General features: G+C 45.6%; 3 protein-coding genes across 5 annotated transcripts in view; 1 reads left to right on the top strand and 2 right to left on the bottom strand.

Moving 5' to 3' along the window:
- CUNH6orf136 (chromosome unknown C6orf136 homolog) overlaps positions 1–170 on the bottom strand; it is a 6,862-nt gene extending 6,692 nt beyond the window's left edge. The window contains 1 exon segment of the mRNA XM_063182066.1: positions 161–170. Within this exon segment, the coding sequence (XP_063038136.1) occupies positions 161–170 (10 nt within the window).
- A 3,340-nt stretch (positions 171–3,510) lies between these two features.
- PPP1R11 (protein phosphatase 1 regulatory inhibitor subunit 11) lies at positions 3,511–5,742 on the bottom strand. The gene is made up of 4 exons (XM_063182065.1): positions 5,365–5,742; positions 5,016–5,124; positions 3,885–4,048; positions 3,511–3,516 (listed from the first exon to the last, which is right to left on the bottom strand). Exons 1-4 carry the CDS (start codon positions 5,434–5,436, stop codon positions 3,511–3,513), a joined length of 351 nt encoding a protein of 116 aa, XP_063038135.1. The 5' UTR covers positions 5,437–5,742.
- Positions 5,743–10,847: 5,105 nt separating this feature from the next.
- Positions 10,848–16,893, top strand: MGAT1 (alpha-1,3-mannosyl-glycoprotein 2-beta-N-acetylglucosaminyltransferase). 3 transcript variants are annotated; one of them, XR_010031507.1, is made up of 3 exons: positions 10,848–10,931; positions 11,905–11,987; positions 13,657–13,930. XR_010031507.1 is itself a non-coding variant. In XM_063182075.1 (3 exons), the coding sequence occupies exon 3, from the start codon at positions 13,963–13,965 to the stop codon at positions 15,313–15,315; it is 1,353 nt and encodes a 450-aa protein (XP_063038145.1). In that variant the 5' UTR covers positions 10,848–10,931; positions 11,905–11,987; positions 13,950–13,962; the 3' UTR covers positions 15,316–16,893. The 3 variants fall into 3 exon arrangements, 2 of the variants coding, with proteins under 2 accessions (XP_063038145.1, XP_063038146.1); XM_063182075.1 differs by lacking the exon at positions 13,657–13,930 and adding an exon at positions 13,950–16,893; XM_063182076.1 differs by lacking the exons at positions 11,905–11,987; positions 13,657–13,930 and adding an exon at positions 13,950–16,893 and having other exon boundaries at positions 10,866–10,931.
- Positions 16,894–17,515: the final 622 nt, after the last annotated feature.

Below are 17,515 nucleotides of genomic sequence, written 5' to 3'. Positions count from 1 at the left end.
TCCAAAATTCGAATTTTTAAGGAATTTTTGAGGAATTTTTTTTTGGAATTTTTTTTGAATTTTTTCGGGGTGACCCCTCCCCCCTCACGCGCCGCCGGTGACGTCACTGTCCCCGCCCCTCCCCGGTGACGTCACTGTCCCCGCCCCTCCCCCGCCCGGCCCGGTGACATTTTTGGCATTTTTGGGGGGTGACAAAGTTTTGTTTACTCGTCCCAAATTTTTTTTTTAAAATTTTTTAACCCCTCCCCCCACCCTAAAATATTTGGGGTTTTTTGGGGGATGTTTTTTAACTTTTGGGATTTTTTTTTTTTTATTTTTGGGATTTTTTGGGGGGATGTTTTTGAATTTTCGGGATTTTTTTTTAATTTTCGGGGTTTTTTGGGGGGACGTTTTTTAACTTTGGGGTTTTTTTGGGAGGATGTTTTTTAATTTTTGGGATTTTTTTGGGGGGGATGTTTTAGAATTTTCGGGATTTTTGGGGGGAGATGTTTTGAATATTTGGGATTTTATTTTAATTTTTTGGGATTTTTGGGGGGGATGCTTTTTAATTTTCGGGATTTTTTGGGGGATGTTTTTGAATTTTCGGGATTTTTTTGGGGGGGATGTTTTTTAATTTTTGGGATTTTTTTTTAATTTTCGGTTTTTTTTTGGGGGGAATGGTTTTAAATTTTTGGGAATTTTTGGGGGGAATGTTTTTTAATTTTCGGATTTCTTTTTTTTAATTTTCGGGATTTTTTGGAGGGGATATATTTTAATTTTCGGATTTTTTGGAGGGGATGGTTTATTAATATTTGGCAATTTTTTTTTTGTAATTTTCTGGATTTTTTTTTTTTTAATTATTTAATTTTTATTGATTTTATTTTCTCTTCCCCTCCCCCCACAGCCTCGGGGCGCAGCTGCGAGCGGACGCCGCCCCTCCCCCACCCGCGGCCGCCCCTCCCCCACAATAAAGCTCCGCCCCTCCCCCCCTTTTGTCGCTTTAATGTCGCTTTAAGGGGGGGGGGGGGGGACCCCGAAATTGGGGTGGGGGAGGGGCGGGGTTGGGGATTTGGGGTGTCCCGGTGAAATTTTGGGGTCCCCAGGTGAAATTTGGGGTCTCCAGGTGAAATTTGGGGATCCCCAGGTGGAATTTTGGGGTCTCCAGGTGAAATTTTGGGGTTTCAGTGAAATTTTGGGGTCCAATGAATTTTTTTGAGGTCCCAGTTGATTTTTTGGGTGCCAGGTGATTTTTGGGGTCCCACAGTGAAATTTTGGGGTCTCCAGGTGAAATTTTGGGGTCTCCAGGTGAAATTTTTTGGGCTCTCTCGGTGAAATTTCAGGATCCCGGTGAATTTTTGAGGTTTCAGTGAAATTTTTGGGGGTCTCCAGGTAAAATTTTGGGGTCTCCAGGTGAATTTTTGGGGTCCCACAGTGAAATTTTGGGGTCCCCAGGTGAATTTTTGGGGGGTCCCGGTGAAATTTTGGGGGTCCCCAGGTGAAATTTTGGGGTTTCAGTGAAATTTTTGGGGTCCCCCAGTGAAATTTTGGGAGGGTTTGGATCCAACCCCAGGCAGTGAAATTTTGGATTTTTGGGGGGAATTTTTGGGGTTGAAATTCCGGAATTTTGGTGCTAAAACGCCGAAATTTTTCAGCGTTAAAATTCTGGGATTTCGGGGTAAAACTTTGGAGTTTCGGGGCTGGAATTTTGGGCCTAAACCTCAGGAATTTTTGGGGTTACAATTCTGAATTTTGGGGTTACATTTCTGGAATTTAGGGGTTACAATTCCGGAAATTTTGGGGTTACAATTCTGGAATTTTTTGGGGTTACAATTCTGGGATTTTTGGGGTTACAATTCTGGAATTTTTGGGGTTACAATTCTGGAATTTTGGGCTAAAACGCCGAAATTTCAGCGTTAAAACTCCGGAATTTGGAGCAAAAATTTGGAATTTTGGGCCGAAACTCCAGAAATTTTGGGCTCAAACCCCTTGAATTTTTGGGAACTTTTGGGTTAAAATTCTGGAATTTAGGGGTTCAAAACTCCAGAATTTGGGAGCAAAAAACCCCGGGATTTTTAGGGATGAAAGCCTGGAATTTCGGGGCTGAAAGTCCCAAGGTTTTGGTGCTAAAACTCCGGAATTTTGGGGTAAAACCTTTGGATTTCTTGGGGCTGAAACTCTGAATTTTGGGGATAAAACCTGGGAATTTTCAGTGTTAAAATCCCAGATTTTTTGGCATTAAATCCCCATAATTTTGACCCTAAAATTCCAGATTTTTGGCACTTAAACCCGGGGATTTTGGGACTAAAATCCCAAATTTTGAACCCCAAAACCCCCAAATTTTGGTCCTAAAGCTCTGAAATTTTTAACCCTAAAACCCCCAGAATTTTGGGACTAAACCCTGGGAATTCTCAGCTCCAAACCCCACAAAATTTTAACCCTAAAACTCCTGAACTTTGCTCCTAGACCCTGAAATTTTAACCCCAAAATTCCAGGATTTTAACCCCAAAACTCCCCAAATTTTGGGACTAAAACCCCGGAATTTTCAGCCCTAGAACCCTCAAATTTTGGCTCCAACCCCCTGAATTTTAACCCTAAAACTCCCAAATTTTAACCCCAAAACCCCCAAATTTTGGGCCAAAACTCCCAAATTTCGCCCCCGACCCCCTGAAATTTTAACCCTTTCAATTCCAGACTTTTTAACCCCAAAGGCCCCAAATTTAACCCCAAAATCCCCAAATTTTGGCCCCAAACCACAAAATTTTAACCCAAAACCCCCAAATTTGGGCTCCGACCCCCCAAATTTTTTAACCCTTTAAATTCCCGAATTTTGAACCCCTGAAATTCCAGAATTCCAACCCCAAACCCCCCAAATTTTGGCTCCGAGCCCCTGAAATTTTAACCCTTTGAATCCCCGAACCTTTAACCCTTAGATTTCCCGATTTTTTAAACCCTTTAAATCCCAGAGTCTTTTAACCCTTTAAATCCAGAGTCTTTTAACCCTTTAAATTCCAATCTTTTAACCCTTTAAATCCCAGATTTTTTAACCCTTTAAATTCCAGAGATTTTTAACCCTTTAAATTTCAGAATTTTTAACCCTTTAAAATTTGAGAATTTTTAACCCTTTAAATCCCAGAGTTTTCAAACCTTTAAATCCCAGAATTTTTAACCCCTTTAAATCCCAGAATTTTTAACCCTTTAAATCCCAGAGTTTTTAACCCTTTAAATCCCAGAGTTTTTTAACCCTTCAAATCCCAGAGATTTTTAACCTTTAAATTCCAGAATTTTTAACCCTTTAAACTCCGGCTCCAACCTCCAGAGTTTTTTAACCCTTTAAATACCAGAGCCTTTACCCTTAAATTTCCCAAATTTTTTTTTTAACCCTTTAAATTCCAGAATTTTTTAACCCTTTAAATTCCAGAGTCTTTACCCTTAAAATCTCCCAATCTTTTTAACCCTTTAAATCCCAGAGTTTTTAACCCAAAACTCCGGCTCCAACCCCCAGAATTTTTAACTCTTAAATTCCAGAAGTTTTTAACCCTTTAAATTCCAGAGTCTTTACCCTTAAATCTCCCAATCTTTTTAACCCTTTAAATCCCAGAATTTTTTTAACCCTTTAAATCCCAGAATTTTTTACCCTTCAAATCCCAGAATTTTTTAACCCTTTCAATCCCAGAGTTTTTTAACCCTTTCAATCCCAGAGTTTTTAACCCCTCTCCCCCCCCCCCCCTTCAGTGCTCCATGGCGGCGGGCGGTGGGGGAGGGGCGGCGTTGGGGTGGGGGGGGAGGGGCTGAGCCCGGGGCCCCGCCCCCTCCTGCCCCTCCCCCTCCCCCTCCCCGCGGCGCCCCCGGCCCCGTTTGTGGCCGCGCACGCAATGGTGGAGGTGCCCGCAGCTCCCCTCCCCCACCCCGCCCGGGCCCCGCCCCCCGCCCGGGCCACGCCCCTCGCCCTGGCCCCGCCCCCCCCGCTCTTCATCCTCCTCCTCCTCCTCCTCCTCCTCCTCCTCGGCCTCGGCCTCGCTCTCCGAGGAGCTCTCGCCGAACGCCCGCGGCTTCTCGTAGATGCAGCAGCCTGCAAATAGTGGGGGATTTTTGGGGGGTTTTTGGGGGGATTTTGGGTGTTTCGGGGGTTTTTGGGGTTTTTGGGGGGGTCCCCAAAAAAGTTTGAGGGGGTGGGAGGGGGGTTGGGAGGTGGGGGAGGGGCGGTTTGGGGGGTTTTGGGGGGCAATTCTGAGGGAGCTTCCAGCAGCCTGGAAATGGGGGGATTTGGGGGGTTTTGGGGATTTTTGAGGGGTTTTGGGGGATTTTTGGGGGGGTTTTGGGATTTTTGGGGGTTTTTGGGGGGATTTGGGGTTTTTGGGGGGGTCCCCAACAAGTTTGAGGGGTGGGGAGGTGGGGGAGGGGAGGTTTGGGGCCATTTTGGGGCCATTTTTGGGATCAATTTTGGGATATTGTGGGATAGATTTTGGGGATATTTTAGGGCCATTTTGGGGATCGATTTTGGGATATTTCTGGGATATTCTTGGATCTATTTTGGGGCCATTTTTGGGATCAATTTTAGGATCGATTTTGGGATTTTTCTGGGATATTCTTGGATTTATTTTGGGGCCATTTTTGGGGAAATTTTGGGGATATTTTGGGGCTGTTTTGGGGTGATTTTGGGATATATTTTGCAGCTATTTTAGGGATATTTTGGGGCCGTTTTGGGGTGATTTTGGGATATATTTTAGGGATATTTTGGGGTGATTTTGGGGTGATTTTGGGATATATTTTACAGATATTTTGGGCTGTTTTGGGGTGATTTTGGGATATATTTTTACAGCTATTTTAGGGATATTTTGGGGCTGTTTTGGGGTGATTTTGGGATATATTTTACAGATATTTTAGGGATATTTTGGGGTGATTTTGGATATATTTTACGGATATTTTAGGGATATTTTGGGGCCGTTTTGGGGCGATTTTGGGATGTATTTTGCAGATATTTTAGGGATATTTTGGGGCTGTTTAGGGGTGATTTTGGGTCGTTTTTGGCCGCTCACACTTGGAGGAGCGCCGGCCCAGGTGCTCGTTGTCCACGGTGTCGCTCGACCACTCGACCTTCTTGTCCGGCTTCCTCTTCCTCAGCTTCAGCGTCAGGCTGCGGTTCTCCTGGGGGCGGGGCCACAGGGGGCACCCGGGGTCACCAGGGGTCACTCGGGGTCACTCCGGGGTCATTTTGTGTCCCCCAGGTCCCTTCCCAGCATCCAAACCCCTCCCAGTCCATCCCAGTAACCCCAAACCCCTCCCAGTTCATCCAGTCCCTCCCAGTATCCCAAAACCCCTCCCAGTCCCTCCCAGTTTCCCATCCCCCATCCCAGTCCCTCCCATTCCCCCCTGCAGGCCCGGTACCGGTTCCGCGGTTCCGCTCTCGGTGACGGTGGCGGTGCCGCAGCCGCCGCCGCTCTCCGCGGTCTCGGCCATGGCCGCGGGAGGGTCCCGGGGGTGTCCCCGCTGCTGGGAGGGGACGGCGCCGTTACTGGGATGGGGCGGGGGCGGAACTGGGAAGGGCCGGGCCGCTCTCGCCGCCGCCCCCGGTGCGGCGCCCGAGGCCGCCCCCACTTCCGGTCTGCGGCGCCACTTCCGGTGGGTGCGGCAGCGAATCCGCTCCCCCTGCGCGGGAGCTTCCGGTGCGCGGCGCTTCCGGAGTGGTTGAGGCGGGTACGGAGGCGCGGAAGGGACAAACTTGGTCAGCGGGAGATCGCGGAGGGGAAAAAAGGGGCTGGGGCGATTTTGGGGTCAGAAAAAGCAAAAAAAATCCCAAAAAAATAAAAAAATAAAACAAAATTCCGCTTTAAATTTCGGGGAGTCGCTTTTATTTCTGCTCTAGTGCAAGAACGGTGCCAAAAATGCAAAAAATAAAAATAAATCCCCAAAAAAATCCCTCAAAAAATCCCAAAATTAAAAAAAAATCCTCAAAAAAATCCTCAAAAAAATTCCCAAAATTGACAAAAATCCCAAAGTTGGGAATTTCAGGAATCTTCCTTCTCCTGGAACCTGCGGGGAAAGGGGAGCGTTGAGGAAATTTGGGATTTTGGGGTTAATTTAGGGAATTTTGGGGGATTTTTTGGGGTTAATTTGGGGCTATTTGAGATTAATTTTGGGGAATTTTTGGGGTTAATTTTCGGGAAATTTTGGGATTTTTTGGGGGGTTATTTTGGGGTAATCTGGGGATTAATTTGGGGGATATTTTGGGGATATTTTGGAGTTTTTTTCAGGATATTTTGGAGTTTTTTTCAGGATATTTTGGGGATTATTTCAGGATTATTTGGGGATATTTTGGGGATTATTTCAGGGTTATTTCAGGGTTATTTTGGGGATATTTTGGGGGTTATTTCAGGATATTTTGGGGGTTATTGCAGGATTATTTCGGGATATTTTGGGGATTATTTCAGGGTTATTTCAGGGTTATTTTGGGGATATTTTGGGGGTTATTTCAGGGTTTTTTAGGGGACATTTTGGGGTATTTTGGGCCGCTTTGTGCCTGACCTGCAGCGGGGGCAGGTGTAGAAAACCGTCTGCCCCTCGTCCGCCGAGCGCATCTGCCGCGTGTGGAACCACATCCCCACGTGGGAGCATTTTGGGCACATTCTGTCCACCTAAAATAGCAAAAAAATTAAATTTATTATGATAAAAATCCATTTATTCACCCCAAAATCCTGGGTTGGAACCACATCCCCGCGTGGGAGCATTTTGGGCACGTTCTGTCCACCTAAAATAGCAAAAAAATCAAATTATTTACCCAAAAAATGCATTTATTTATCCTAAAAATATCCCCAAAATCCTGGCTGGAACCACATCCCCTGACGGGAGCATCTGGGACAGGTTCTGTCAACCTAAAATATCAAAAAATTAAATTTATTATGATAAAAATGCATTTATTTATCCCAAAATCCTGGGTGGAACCACATCCCCTGATGGGAGCAGTGTGGGCACGTCTGTCCACCTAAAATACCCAAAAATTCCATTTTATTCACCCCAAAAATGCCCCCCAAATATTTGGGATTTTCCCCAAACTTTTGGGATTTTTCCCCAAATATTTTTGGGATTTTTCCCCCAAATTTTTGAGATTTTTTTCCCCAATATTTTTGGGATTTTTTTCCCCAAATATTTTGGGGATTTTTTCCAAATATTTTTGGATTTTTCCCCCAATATTTTTGGGATTTTTTTTCCTCAAATTTTTGGGATTTTTTCCCCAAATATTTTTGTGATTTTTTTCCCCAAATATTTGGGATTTTTTCCCCAAATATTTTTGCGATTTTTTTCCCCAAATATTTGGGATTTCTTTCCCCAAATGTTTGGGATTTTTCCCCCAAATTTTTTTTTATTTTCCCCAAATATTTTTGGGATTTCTTGGGAATTTTTCCCCAAACTTTTTTGGATTTTTTTTCCCAAATATTTTTGGGACTTTCCCCAAATTTTGGGATTTTTTTTCCCAATATTTTTGGGATTTTCTCCAAATTTGGGATTTTCCCCAAATATTTTTTTGATTTTTTTTCTCACCGTGGGTCCCTCCTGGGGGGCGGGGCCGCGGCCGCCCCTCCCCCCCCCGGGGCTGCAGAAGCCGAGGGAGCTCCGGAGCCGGGAGCCCTCCAGGTCTGGGGGGAAAAAGGGAAATTTTGGGAAAAATGACAGCAAAAATGGGAAATTTTGGGAAAAAGGACATTAAAAAGGGGAAATTTGGGAAAAATGACAGCAAAAATGGGAAATTTGGGAAAAATGACATTAAAAATGGAAATTCGGGACAAAAGAACATTAAAATGGGAAATTTTGGGAAAAAAGGACAGCAAAAATGGGAAATTTGGGACAAAAGAACATCAAAAATGGGAAATTTTGGGAAAAATGACATTAAAATGGGGAATTTTGGGAGTGATAATGGGGGAACGGGGATTGGAGAAAAAAACAGGGGAAAAAATGGGGGAAAAATGGCAATTTTGGGAAAAAGGACATCAAAATGGGAATTTTGGGACAAAAGAACATCAAAAATGGGAAATTTGGGAAAAATGACATCAAAAATGGGAAATTTGGGAAAAAGGACATTAAAAAGGGGAAATTGGGAATGATAATGGGGGAACGGGGATTGGGGAAAAAGCAGGGGAAAAAATGGGGGAAAAATTGGGGAAAAAACAGGGGGAAAAAAAAGGGAATTTTTGGGGGAAAAAAACGGGAAAAAAATGGGAAAAATTGGGGAAAAATTGGGAAAAATGGAAATTTGGGACAAAAGAACATCAAAAATGGGAAATTTGGGAATAATTATGGGGGAAGGGGGATTGGGGGAAAGACACGGAAAAAATGGGGGGAAAAAAGGGAATTTTGGGGGAAAAAAAAAGGGAAAAATGGGGAAAATTTAATGGGATTTAATGGAATTTAAAGTAATTTTTAATGGGATTTCAATGGGGTTTAATGGGATTTTAATGGGATTTAATGGGGTTTAATGGGATTTAATGGGACTTTAATGGAATTTTAATGGATTTTAATGGGGTTTATTGGGATTTCATGGGATTTTAATGGGATTTTAATAGGATTTAATGGTATTTTAATGGAGTTTAATGGGATTTAATGGGGTTTTAATGGGATTTAATGAGGTTTAATGGATTTCAATGGGATTTAATGGGATTTAATGGGATTTCAATGGGATTTAATGGGATTTTTTGCAGATTTGGACAGGATTTATGGATTTTCTCGGGGTTTTTTTTTGTTTATTTCTATTTTTTGTGGCCAGACCTGAGCAGGGCAGGCTGAAGGCGCAGCGGGGGCAGGGCAGGGCGCGGGCGGGGCCGGGTTTAATGAGATTTAATGGGATTTAATGGGATTTTATTGGGATTTTAATAGGATTTAATGGGATTTTAATGGAGTTAATGGGATTTAATGGGGTTTTAATGGGATTTAATGGGTTTTAATGGGATTTAATGAGATTTAATGGGATTTCAATGGGATTTAATGGGATTTTTTGCAGATTTGGACAGGATTTATGGATTTTCTCGGGTTTTTTTTGTTTATTTCTATTTTTTTTGGGTTTTTCTCTCAGACCTGAGCAGGGAGGCTGCTGAAGGCGCAGCGGGGGCAGGGCAGGGCGCGGGCGGGGCCGGGCCGGGGCAGGACGGAGCCGCACTCGGGGCAGAATTCCAGGCGGGAGCGGACCGGGACGGGGCCGGGGGCTCCATCGGGGGGGAACGGGGCCAGAGCTGGGCAGAAACAACAGAAAATAACCTCAAAAATAACAGGAAATAACAGCAAAAATAACAGAAAATAACCACAAAAATAACCACAAAAATCACCACAAAATACCCCCCAAAATAACCCCAAAATAACCTAAAAAATACACAAAAAATAACCACAAACATAACAGAAAATAACAACAAAAATAACAGAAAATAAGAGACAAAATAACAGAAAATAACCACAAAAATAACCACAAAAATTACCACAAAATAACCCCAAAACCACATAGAATTAACCCCAAAAATAGCCCCAAAATAACCTAAAAATACACAAAAAATAACCTCAAAAATAACAGAAAATAACCACAAAAATAACAGAAAATAACCACAAAATACCGCCCAAAATAACCCCAAACCCACATCAAATTAACCGCAAAAATAGCCCCAAAATAACCTAAAAATACACAAAAATAACCACAAAAATAACAGAAAATAACCACAAAAATCACCACAAAATACCCCAAAAATAACCCCAAAATAACCTAAAAATACACAAAAAATAACCACAAAAATCACCACAAAATATCCCCCAAAATAACCCCAAACCCACATCAAATTAACCCAAAAATAGCCCCAAAATAACCTAAAAATACACAAAAAAACCCACAAAAATAACAGAAAATAACCACAAAAATAACAGAAAATAACCTCAAAAATAACAGAAATAACCACAAAAATCACCACAAAAATGGCCACAAAACTTCACCCAGCGAACCCAAAAATTCCCCAATTTCCCCCCCAAAAAGCGCCATAAAAATTCCCCAAAATCCCCCTAAAATCACAACATTTACCCCAAAATCCCCTCACAAAAATCCCAAATTTCCGCACAAATTCCCCCGGAAATTCTCCAAAATTCCCCCCAAAAAATCCCCAAATTCACCCCAAAATCCCCGAAACCCAAAAACCGCCGGAATTTCACCCCGAATTCCCCCCAGGGGAACTCCCCCAAACCCACCCGAAATTGCCCCAAAATTTCCCCAAAAATTCCCCAAAATTTCCCCCAAAATCTCCCAAAATTCCCCAAAAGTTCCAAAATTTCCCCCCAAAGGCCCCAAAACTCCCCCAAACTCCCCCAAATTCCTCCCTCCCGCCCCCCTTCATTCCCCACCCCCCAAAATTCCCAAAATTTCCCCAAAATTCCCAAAAATCCCAAAATTCCCAACCCCGCCCCTCCCCCCACCTCCTCCCGGCGCCGCCTCAGCGCGCGCGGGAAACTCCGCAAGCCCCGCCCCTTCCTTGACGTCACTTCCCGCCCCGTCCCCAAACCGGAAGCTTCCTCAGCGTCCTCCGGGGAGCGCTTAATTAGCCCTTAACTAATTCATTAATGAGTTAATTACATAATGAGGGCGTGGCTGATTGAGAAAGGCGGTGGTTTAAAGAGAGGGGCGTGGCTTCATGAAAGGGGCGTGGTTTAAATGTTGAAAATGCGGACGTGGCTTTTAAAGCCGCCGGGAATGGGCGTGGCTTGCGCAGGGGGCGCGGTTCCTTCCTGGGGGCGTGGCCACGCTGCCTTATTTGCATATCTTAGCCGTCTTGGCGCGCTCTGATTGGTCTCACTGCGGGTTTAGCGGGCGTGGCTTTGCCGTTGCCATGGCGACACTTCCGGTGCGGCAACCGGAAGTGGCGGCGCTCCGGGAAGGCGCCGCCGGTGCGGGGGGGGCAGGGCGGCGCTTTTGGGGGAAATTCGCAAAAATTTGGGTAAATTTGGGGGAAATTTCGAGAAATTCGGGAAATTTTGGGGCTTTTTGGGCTTTCTGGGGGGTCCCGGGCTGGGGGAGGGGGGGGAGGGGAAATTTGGGGGGGTTTTGGGGCCTTGTTTGGGATGGGGGATGGGCGCGGGGTTGGCGTGAGGGGGAAAAATTTGGGAATTTTGGGGAAAATTTGGGGGAAATTTTGGAGAAATTTTGGGATTTTTTGGGGTTTTTAAGGGGGGAGGAGTTGGAGGGGATGATTTGGATTTTTTAGGGGTTTTTGGGGATAAATTTTGGGAGTTTTTGAGGAGTTGTTATGGATTTTGGGGGTTTTTTTTGGGGCGTTTCTTTTGGTTTTATTTCAGGAAATTTTTAAAAATTTTTAGGGGGAAATTTGGGATTTTTTTGGGGTTGTTTTGGGGGGATTTATTTGGATTTTTTGGGTTTTTTTAAGAGAGGTTTCGAGAAATTTATTAGGATTTTCGAAGGTTTTTTGGGGTTTTTTTAAGGGGGAATTTTGGGGTTTTTAGGGTTTTTTGGGGGGAGAATTTAAGGAATTAATGTGGATTTTTTTAGGAATTAATTTGGATTTTTTAGAAATTTTTGGGAGAGAATTTGGGAATTTTTTTTGTTATTTTTGAGGGGGATTATTTGGAATTTTTGGGGTTGCTTTGAGGGGTTGATTTGGATTTTTAGGGGAAATTTTGAATTTTTTTGGGGAGGTTTGAGGGATTTATTTTGATTTTTTGGGGGGGAATTTTTTTGGTTTTTTTGGGGAATTTTGGGATTTTTTTAGGGGTTTTTTTAGGATTATTTTGGGAATTTTTTGGGGAATTTTGGGATGTATAAATTTTATTTTTGAGGCTTTTTGGAGGTTTTTTATTGGGAGGATTTTTTTTTCCTTTTTTTTGGGGTTTTTTTTGGGGGGGAATTTTCAAATTTTTTTTCCTTCCCCCCCTCCCCTCCCCCTCCCCCTCCAGGAGCTCCAAATTCCCCAAATTCGCCCCAAAATTCCCCAGGGGGGGAGGGGGAACCCCAGCGCCCCCTCCCCCACTCTGCACAGGTGAGTCGGGCACCAGAACGGGGGAAAATGGGAAAAAATGGGGAAAAAATTGGAATTTTGGGGGAAAAATGGAAAAAATGGGGAAAAAATTGGAATTTTGGGGGAAAAATGGAAAAAAATTGGGGGAAAAATTGGAATTTTGGGGAAAAAAATGGAAAAAAAAATTGGATTTCCAGGGAAAAAATGGGAAAAAAATTTGGAATTTTGGGAAAAAATGGGAAATTTTGGGGGAAAATGGGAAGAAACAGCAAAAAAAGGAACAAATGGGGAAAAATTTAGAACTTTAAAGCAAAACTGTGGAAAAAAGATTAAAAATTGGAATTTTGACCCAAAAAGGGGGGGAAATTATGAAAAAAATTGGAATTTTGGCAGAAAAAAGGGGAAAAATCGGAAAAACGAGGAAAAAATCAGAATTTTTGGGGAAAAAAAAAGGAAAGAAAATGGAATTTACAGGATTGAAAATTGAATTTTAACATTCAGATTATTTTGGGATTAGTATTTAGCAGGATTTGAAATTGTATTTTATCATTAAAATTCAATTTAAAGGAATTTTTTGCATTGAAATAAAGTTCATTTAATCTTTGGCAGGGTTTAAAATTGAAATTCAACATTAAAATTAATTTTTAACGGGATAAGAAATTAATTTTTAACAGGGTTGGACTTTGCCCTCGGACTCCGCATTGGTGAGGGCAGAATTTGGTTTTTTCCTCCTTTTTTCATGAAATTTTTCTCTTTTTTAACAGAATTTTCAGGAATTTTCAGGAATTTTCAGGAATTTTTTCACCCTCGGTGAAATTTGGGGTGGGAACATCAAAATTCAATTTTTTTCTCATTTTTAAAGGAATTTTGGGGCATTTTAAAGAGTTTTGTTTTTAATTTCAGGGGTTTTTTAGCAGGGTTTAATTTGCTTTTTTCGTCTGGTTTTTAATTAATTTTGGGGGGGATTTTTAGGATATTTTTGGGGGATTTTTTTTTTTGTATTTTTATTAATTTTTATTGATTTTAATCACAAGGTTTCAATTCTTTTGGGGGCCTGAAATTTGGAAATTTTGGGGGTATTTTTGTGCCCAGTTTTGGGAATTTTGAGGTTTTTTTGTTGCCCGAATTTTTGGGGGTTTTTTTTTGTGCCCAAATTTGGGGATTTTGGGGGTTTTCTGGTGCCCAAATTCAGGAATTTTGGGGTTTTTTTCTGCCCAAATTTGGGAGTTTTGAAGGTTTTTTTCTGTGCCCAAATTTTAGGAATGTTGAGACTTTTTCATGCCCAAATTTGGGAATTTTGGGAGGTTTTTTTTTGCTCAGAATTTGGGAATTTTGGAGTTTTCCATGCCTGAAAACTGGAATTTTTTCCATGTTTTCACGGCTCTAATTTAGGATTTTTTTTCTTTTTCATGCCCAAAACTTGCAAATTTTTGGGGGTTTCTTTGGTGCCTCAAATTTGGGGATTTTGACTTTCTTTTTTCCTTCTAATTCAGGAATTCTGACTCTTCCAGGCCTGAAAATTGGGAATTTTGACTTTTTCACCTCCTAATTGCGGGAATTGCCCGTTTCTCCCATTTCTAACCTCACATTTCTCTTTTTCCTCCATTTCTAAACCCGAATTTCTCTTTTTTCCTCCATTTCTAACCCCGTTTTTAACCCCAAAATTCTGTTTGTTTTTTTTTTTTTTCAGCCCCATGTGAAGGATGCTGAAGAAGCGCAGCCTGGCCCTGCTGACCCAAAAATTGGGAATTTTGGGAAATTTGATTTTTTTTTTTTTCATTCCTTTAATTTAGGAACTGTGACTTTTCCATGTGCGAAATTTAGGAATTTTGGCTTTTTTTTTGTCTGAAAATTGGAAATTTGGACTTTTTCACCTCCTAATCCCAGGAATTGTGCTTTTCCTCCATTTCTAACCCTGAATTTCTCTTTTTTCCTCCATTTCTAACCCCAAAATTCTGTTGGTTTTTTTTTTTTTTTTTCCAGCCCCATGTGAAGGATGCTGAAGAAGCGCAGCCTGGCCCTGCTGGGTGCCGCGCTCTTCCTCGCCTGGAACGGGCTCCTGCTCCTCTTCCTCTGGGGCCGCCCCGGCGCCGCCCCGGGCGCGGCTCCGGCGCCGCCCGGCTCCCGCGTGCTGCCGGCGCAGCTGCTGCAGCTGGCGCACGACGCCGAGGCCGAGCTGCGGCTGCAGCGCGAGCTCCTGCTGCAGATCCAGCGCCTGCAGCGCCAGAGAACGCCGCCGAAAATACCACCAAAAACACCAAAAACGACGCCAAAACCGCCGCAAAAAGAGGAAGAGGAAGAGGAGGAGGTGGTGATCCCGGTGCTGGTGCTGGCCTGCGACCGCAGCTCGGTGCGGCGCTGCCTGGACAAGCTGCTGCGCTACCGCCCCAGCGCGCGGCGCTTCCCCGTCATCGTCTCGCAGGACTGCGGCCACGCCGAGACGGCGGCGGTGATCGCGTCGTACGGCGCGGCCGTGGCGCGCATCCGCCCGCCCGAGCTGGGCGACGTGGCGGCGCCGCCCGAGCACCGCAAGTTCCAGGGCTACTACCGCATCGCGCGGCACTACCGCTGGGCGCTGGGCCAGGTGTTCGGCGCGCTGCGGCACCGCGCCGCCATCGTGGTGGAGGACGACCTGGAGGTGGCGACCGACTTCTTCGAGTACTTCCAGGCGGTGCTGCCGCTGCTGAGGGAGGACCGCAGCCTGTGGTGCGCCTCGGCCTGGAACGACAACGGCCGCGAGGGGCTGGTGGACGCCGGGCGCGCCGAGCTGCTCTACAGGACCGACTTCTTCCCCGGCCTGGGCTGGCTGCTGCTGGCCGAGCTGTGGGAGGAGCTGGAGCCCAAATGGCCGCCGGCCTTCTGGGACGACTGGATGCGGCAGCCGGAGCAGCGGCGCGGGCGGGCCTGCGTGCGGCCCGAGGTGTCGCGGACGATGACGTTCGGCCGCAAGGGCGTCAGCCACGGGCAGTTCTACGACCAGTACCTGCGGTTCATCAAGCTCAACGAGCGCTTCGTGCCTTTCACCCGCCTGGACCTCTCCTACCTCAAGAAGGACGAGTACGAGCGGTTCTTCCTGCCGCAGGTGTACGCCGCGCCCGAGGTGCGCCTGGAGGAGCTGCAGCGGGGCGACGCGCCGGGCGGCGGCGGCGACGCCGGCCCCGTGCGGCTCCAGTACCGCGGCCGCGACTCCTTCAAGGCCCTGGCCAAGGCGCTGGGGCTCATGGACGACCTCAAGTCGGGCGTGCCGCGGGGCGGCTACCGCGGCGTCGTCAGCTTCGTGTGCCGCGGCCGCCGCGTCTTCCTGGCGCCGCCCCCGGACTGGGACGGCTACGACCCCTCGTGGAGCTGAGCGCGGGCGCGGCGGGGGCGGGCCGACCCCTTTCGGGTTAAATTCGACCCTTTTTGGGGTGAATTTGCCCCATTTTGGGGGTGAATTTGCCCCATTTTGGGTTAAATTTGCCCCTTTTCGGGATGAACTTGCTCCTCTTTGGGTTGAATTTGCCCCTTTTTGGGATGATTTTGCCCCATTCTGGATTGGATTTGCCCCATTCTGGGTCAAATTTGCCCCTTTAGGGGTTAAATTTGCCCCATTTAGGGATGAACTTGCCCCTCTTTGGGTTGAATTTGTCCCTTTTTGGGTTGAATTTGCCCATTTTGGGTTGGATTTGCCCCATTTGGGGTTGGATTTGCCCCATTATGGGTTAAATCTGCCCCATTATGGGTGAAATTTGCCCCATTTAGGGACGAATTTGCCCCATTTAAGGATGAATTTGCCCCATTTAGGGACAAATTTGCCCCATTTAGGGATGAACTTGCCCGTTTTGGGGATGAATTTGTCCCATTTTGGGTTGGATCTGCCCCTTGCTGAGCTGAATTTGCCCATTCCGGGTTGGATTTGCCCCATTTTGGGTTAAATTTGCCCCTTTTCGGGATGAACTTGCTCCTCTTTGGGTTGAATTTGTCCCTTTTTGGGTTGAATTTGTCCCTTTTTGGGTTGAATTTGCCCCATTCTGGGATGAATTTGCCCCATTTAGGGATGAACTTGCCCCTCTTTGGGTTGAATTTGCCCCATTTTGGGTTGGATTTGCCCCATTATGGGATGAATTTGCCTCATTCTGGGTTGAATCTGTCCCTTTCTGGGTCGAATTTGCCCCTTTCTGGGTTGAATTTGCCCATTCTGGATTGGATTTGCCCCATTCTGGGTTGAATTTGCCCCATTTTGGGTTGGATTTGCCCCATTCTGGGTTGGATTTGCCCCATTTTGGGTTAAATTTGTCCATTTCTGGGTTGAATTTTCTCCTTTCTGGGTCAGATTTGCCCCTTTCTGGGTTGAATTTGTCCCATTCTGGGTTAAATTTGCCCATTCTGGGTTGAATTTGCCCCATTTTGGGTTGAATTTGCCCCATTCTGGGTTAAATTTGCCCATTTTGTGTTAAATTTGCCCATTTTGGGTTGAATTTGCCCCATTCTGGGTTGAATTTGCCCCATTTTGGGTCGAATTTGCCCCATTTTTGAGGGGGGTTTTGCAGAATAAAAGCTGAGAATTGTGGGGGTCCCGCCGTCCCCCCCCCCCTCATTTGCATCACTGCCATTTACATCGTTAAATTTAATCAGCATTAAGATTAAACCATCCTCGAACTGGTTTAAATCATCTCTGAAATGGTTTAAGCCATCCTTGAACTGGTTTAAACCGTCCTCGAAGTGCTTTGAACCATCTTTTAAGTGGTTTAAAAGTCGCTCTCGAGGGTAAATTTGTTATTTTGCGGGGTGGGTTTGGTGCTGCCGGACGAGGGGGCGAAGGATTTTCCAGAATAAAAGGTAAAACAAAGGTGAAAAACCCCCCGTGACCCCAGGTTTGTTTCGCTGCCGGCTCCGTCTGAATTCCATCCCAAAATCCAGCAGTTTAAAAGTCTCTCTTAAAATTAAATTTGTGGGTTTTTTTTGGGGGGGCATACGGTGAAGGCAGAACAGCCCCAAAGGAGCCGATTCTGGGATTTGTTGACATCCCCACGTGCCCAAACCTGATTAAATTCACCCCAAATCCAGGCGGGAACGCCCAGTGCCCTCTCCAGGGGAGGAATTTTACCAGAAAATGACGAAATTTTGTAAATCTCAAGCACTGAAACCCCTCGGGACCAGGCCGGGAGTCCCAGCACAGCTCGGTGCCTCTCTCAGGCATCCCCTGCTCCATCCCCGACTCACCCTCAGCGGTTTCTTGGCCTTTTGGGGACATTTTGGGACATTTTGGGACGTTCTGGAACATTCCCGGACGTTCCAGGCCCGCTTCCCCCCTCCCCGCCGCCATTTTGGGCCGTCACTGCCCCTCCCTCACAGACCCCTTCAAATCCCGCGCGCTGAGCCCGCCCCTCGCTGCCATTGGCTGGCTTTCCCGCCCAAACCCCCGCCGCTCATTCTGATTGGCCGCGCGTCCCGTCACTCATCGTTTCTCGCGCGCTGATTGGCCAGGGCGGCGCTGAGGGGCGGTCCCCTCGCGGCTCCGGGCATGGCCAGGCCCCGATTTCAGCGCGGATTTTGCAGTTTTTTAAATT

This window comes from Melospiza melodia, unplaced genomic scaffold (assembly GCF_035770615.1).
Source record: "Melospiza melodia melodia isolate bMelMel2 unplaced genomic scaffold, bMelMel2.pri scaffold_148, whole genome shotgun sequence".
Lineage (NCBI taxonomy): Eukaryota > Metazoa > Chordata > Aves > Passeriformes > Passerellidae > Melospiza > Melospiza melodia.
The sequence above is the reverse complement of the archived record's forward strand: the minus strand, read 5'-3'. Positions and strand labels throughout refer to the sequence as shown.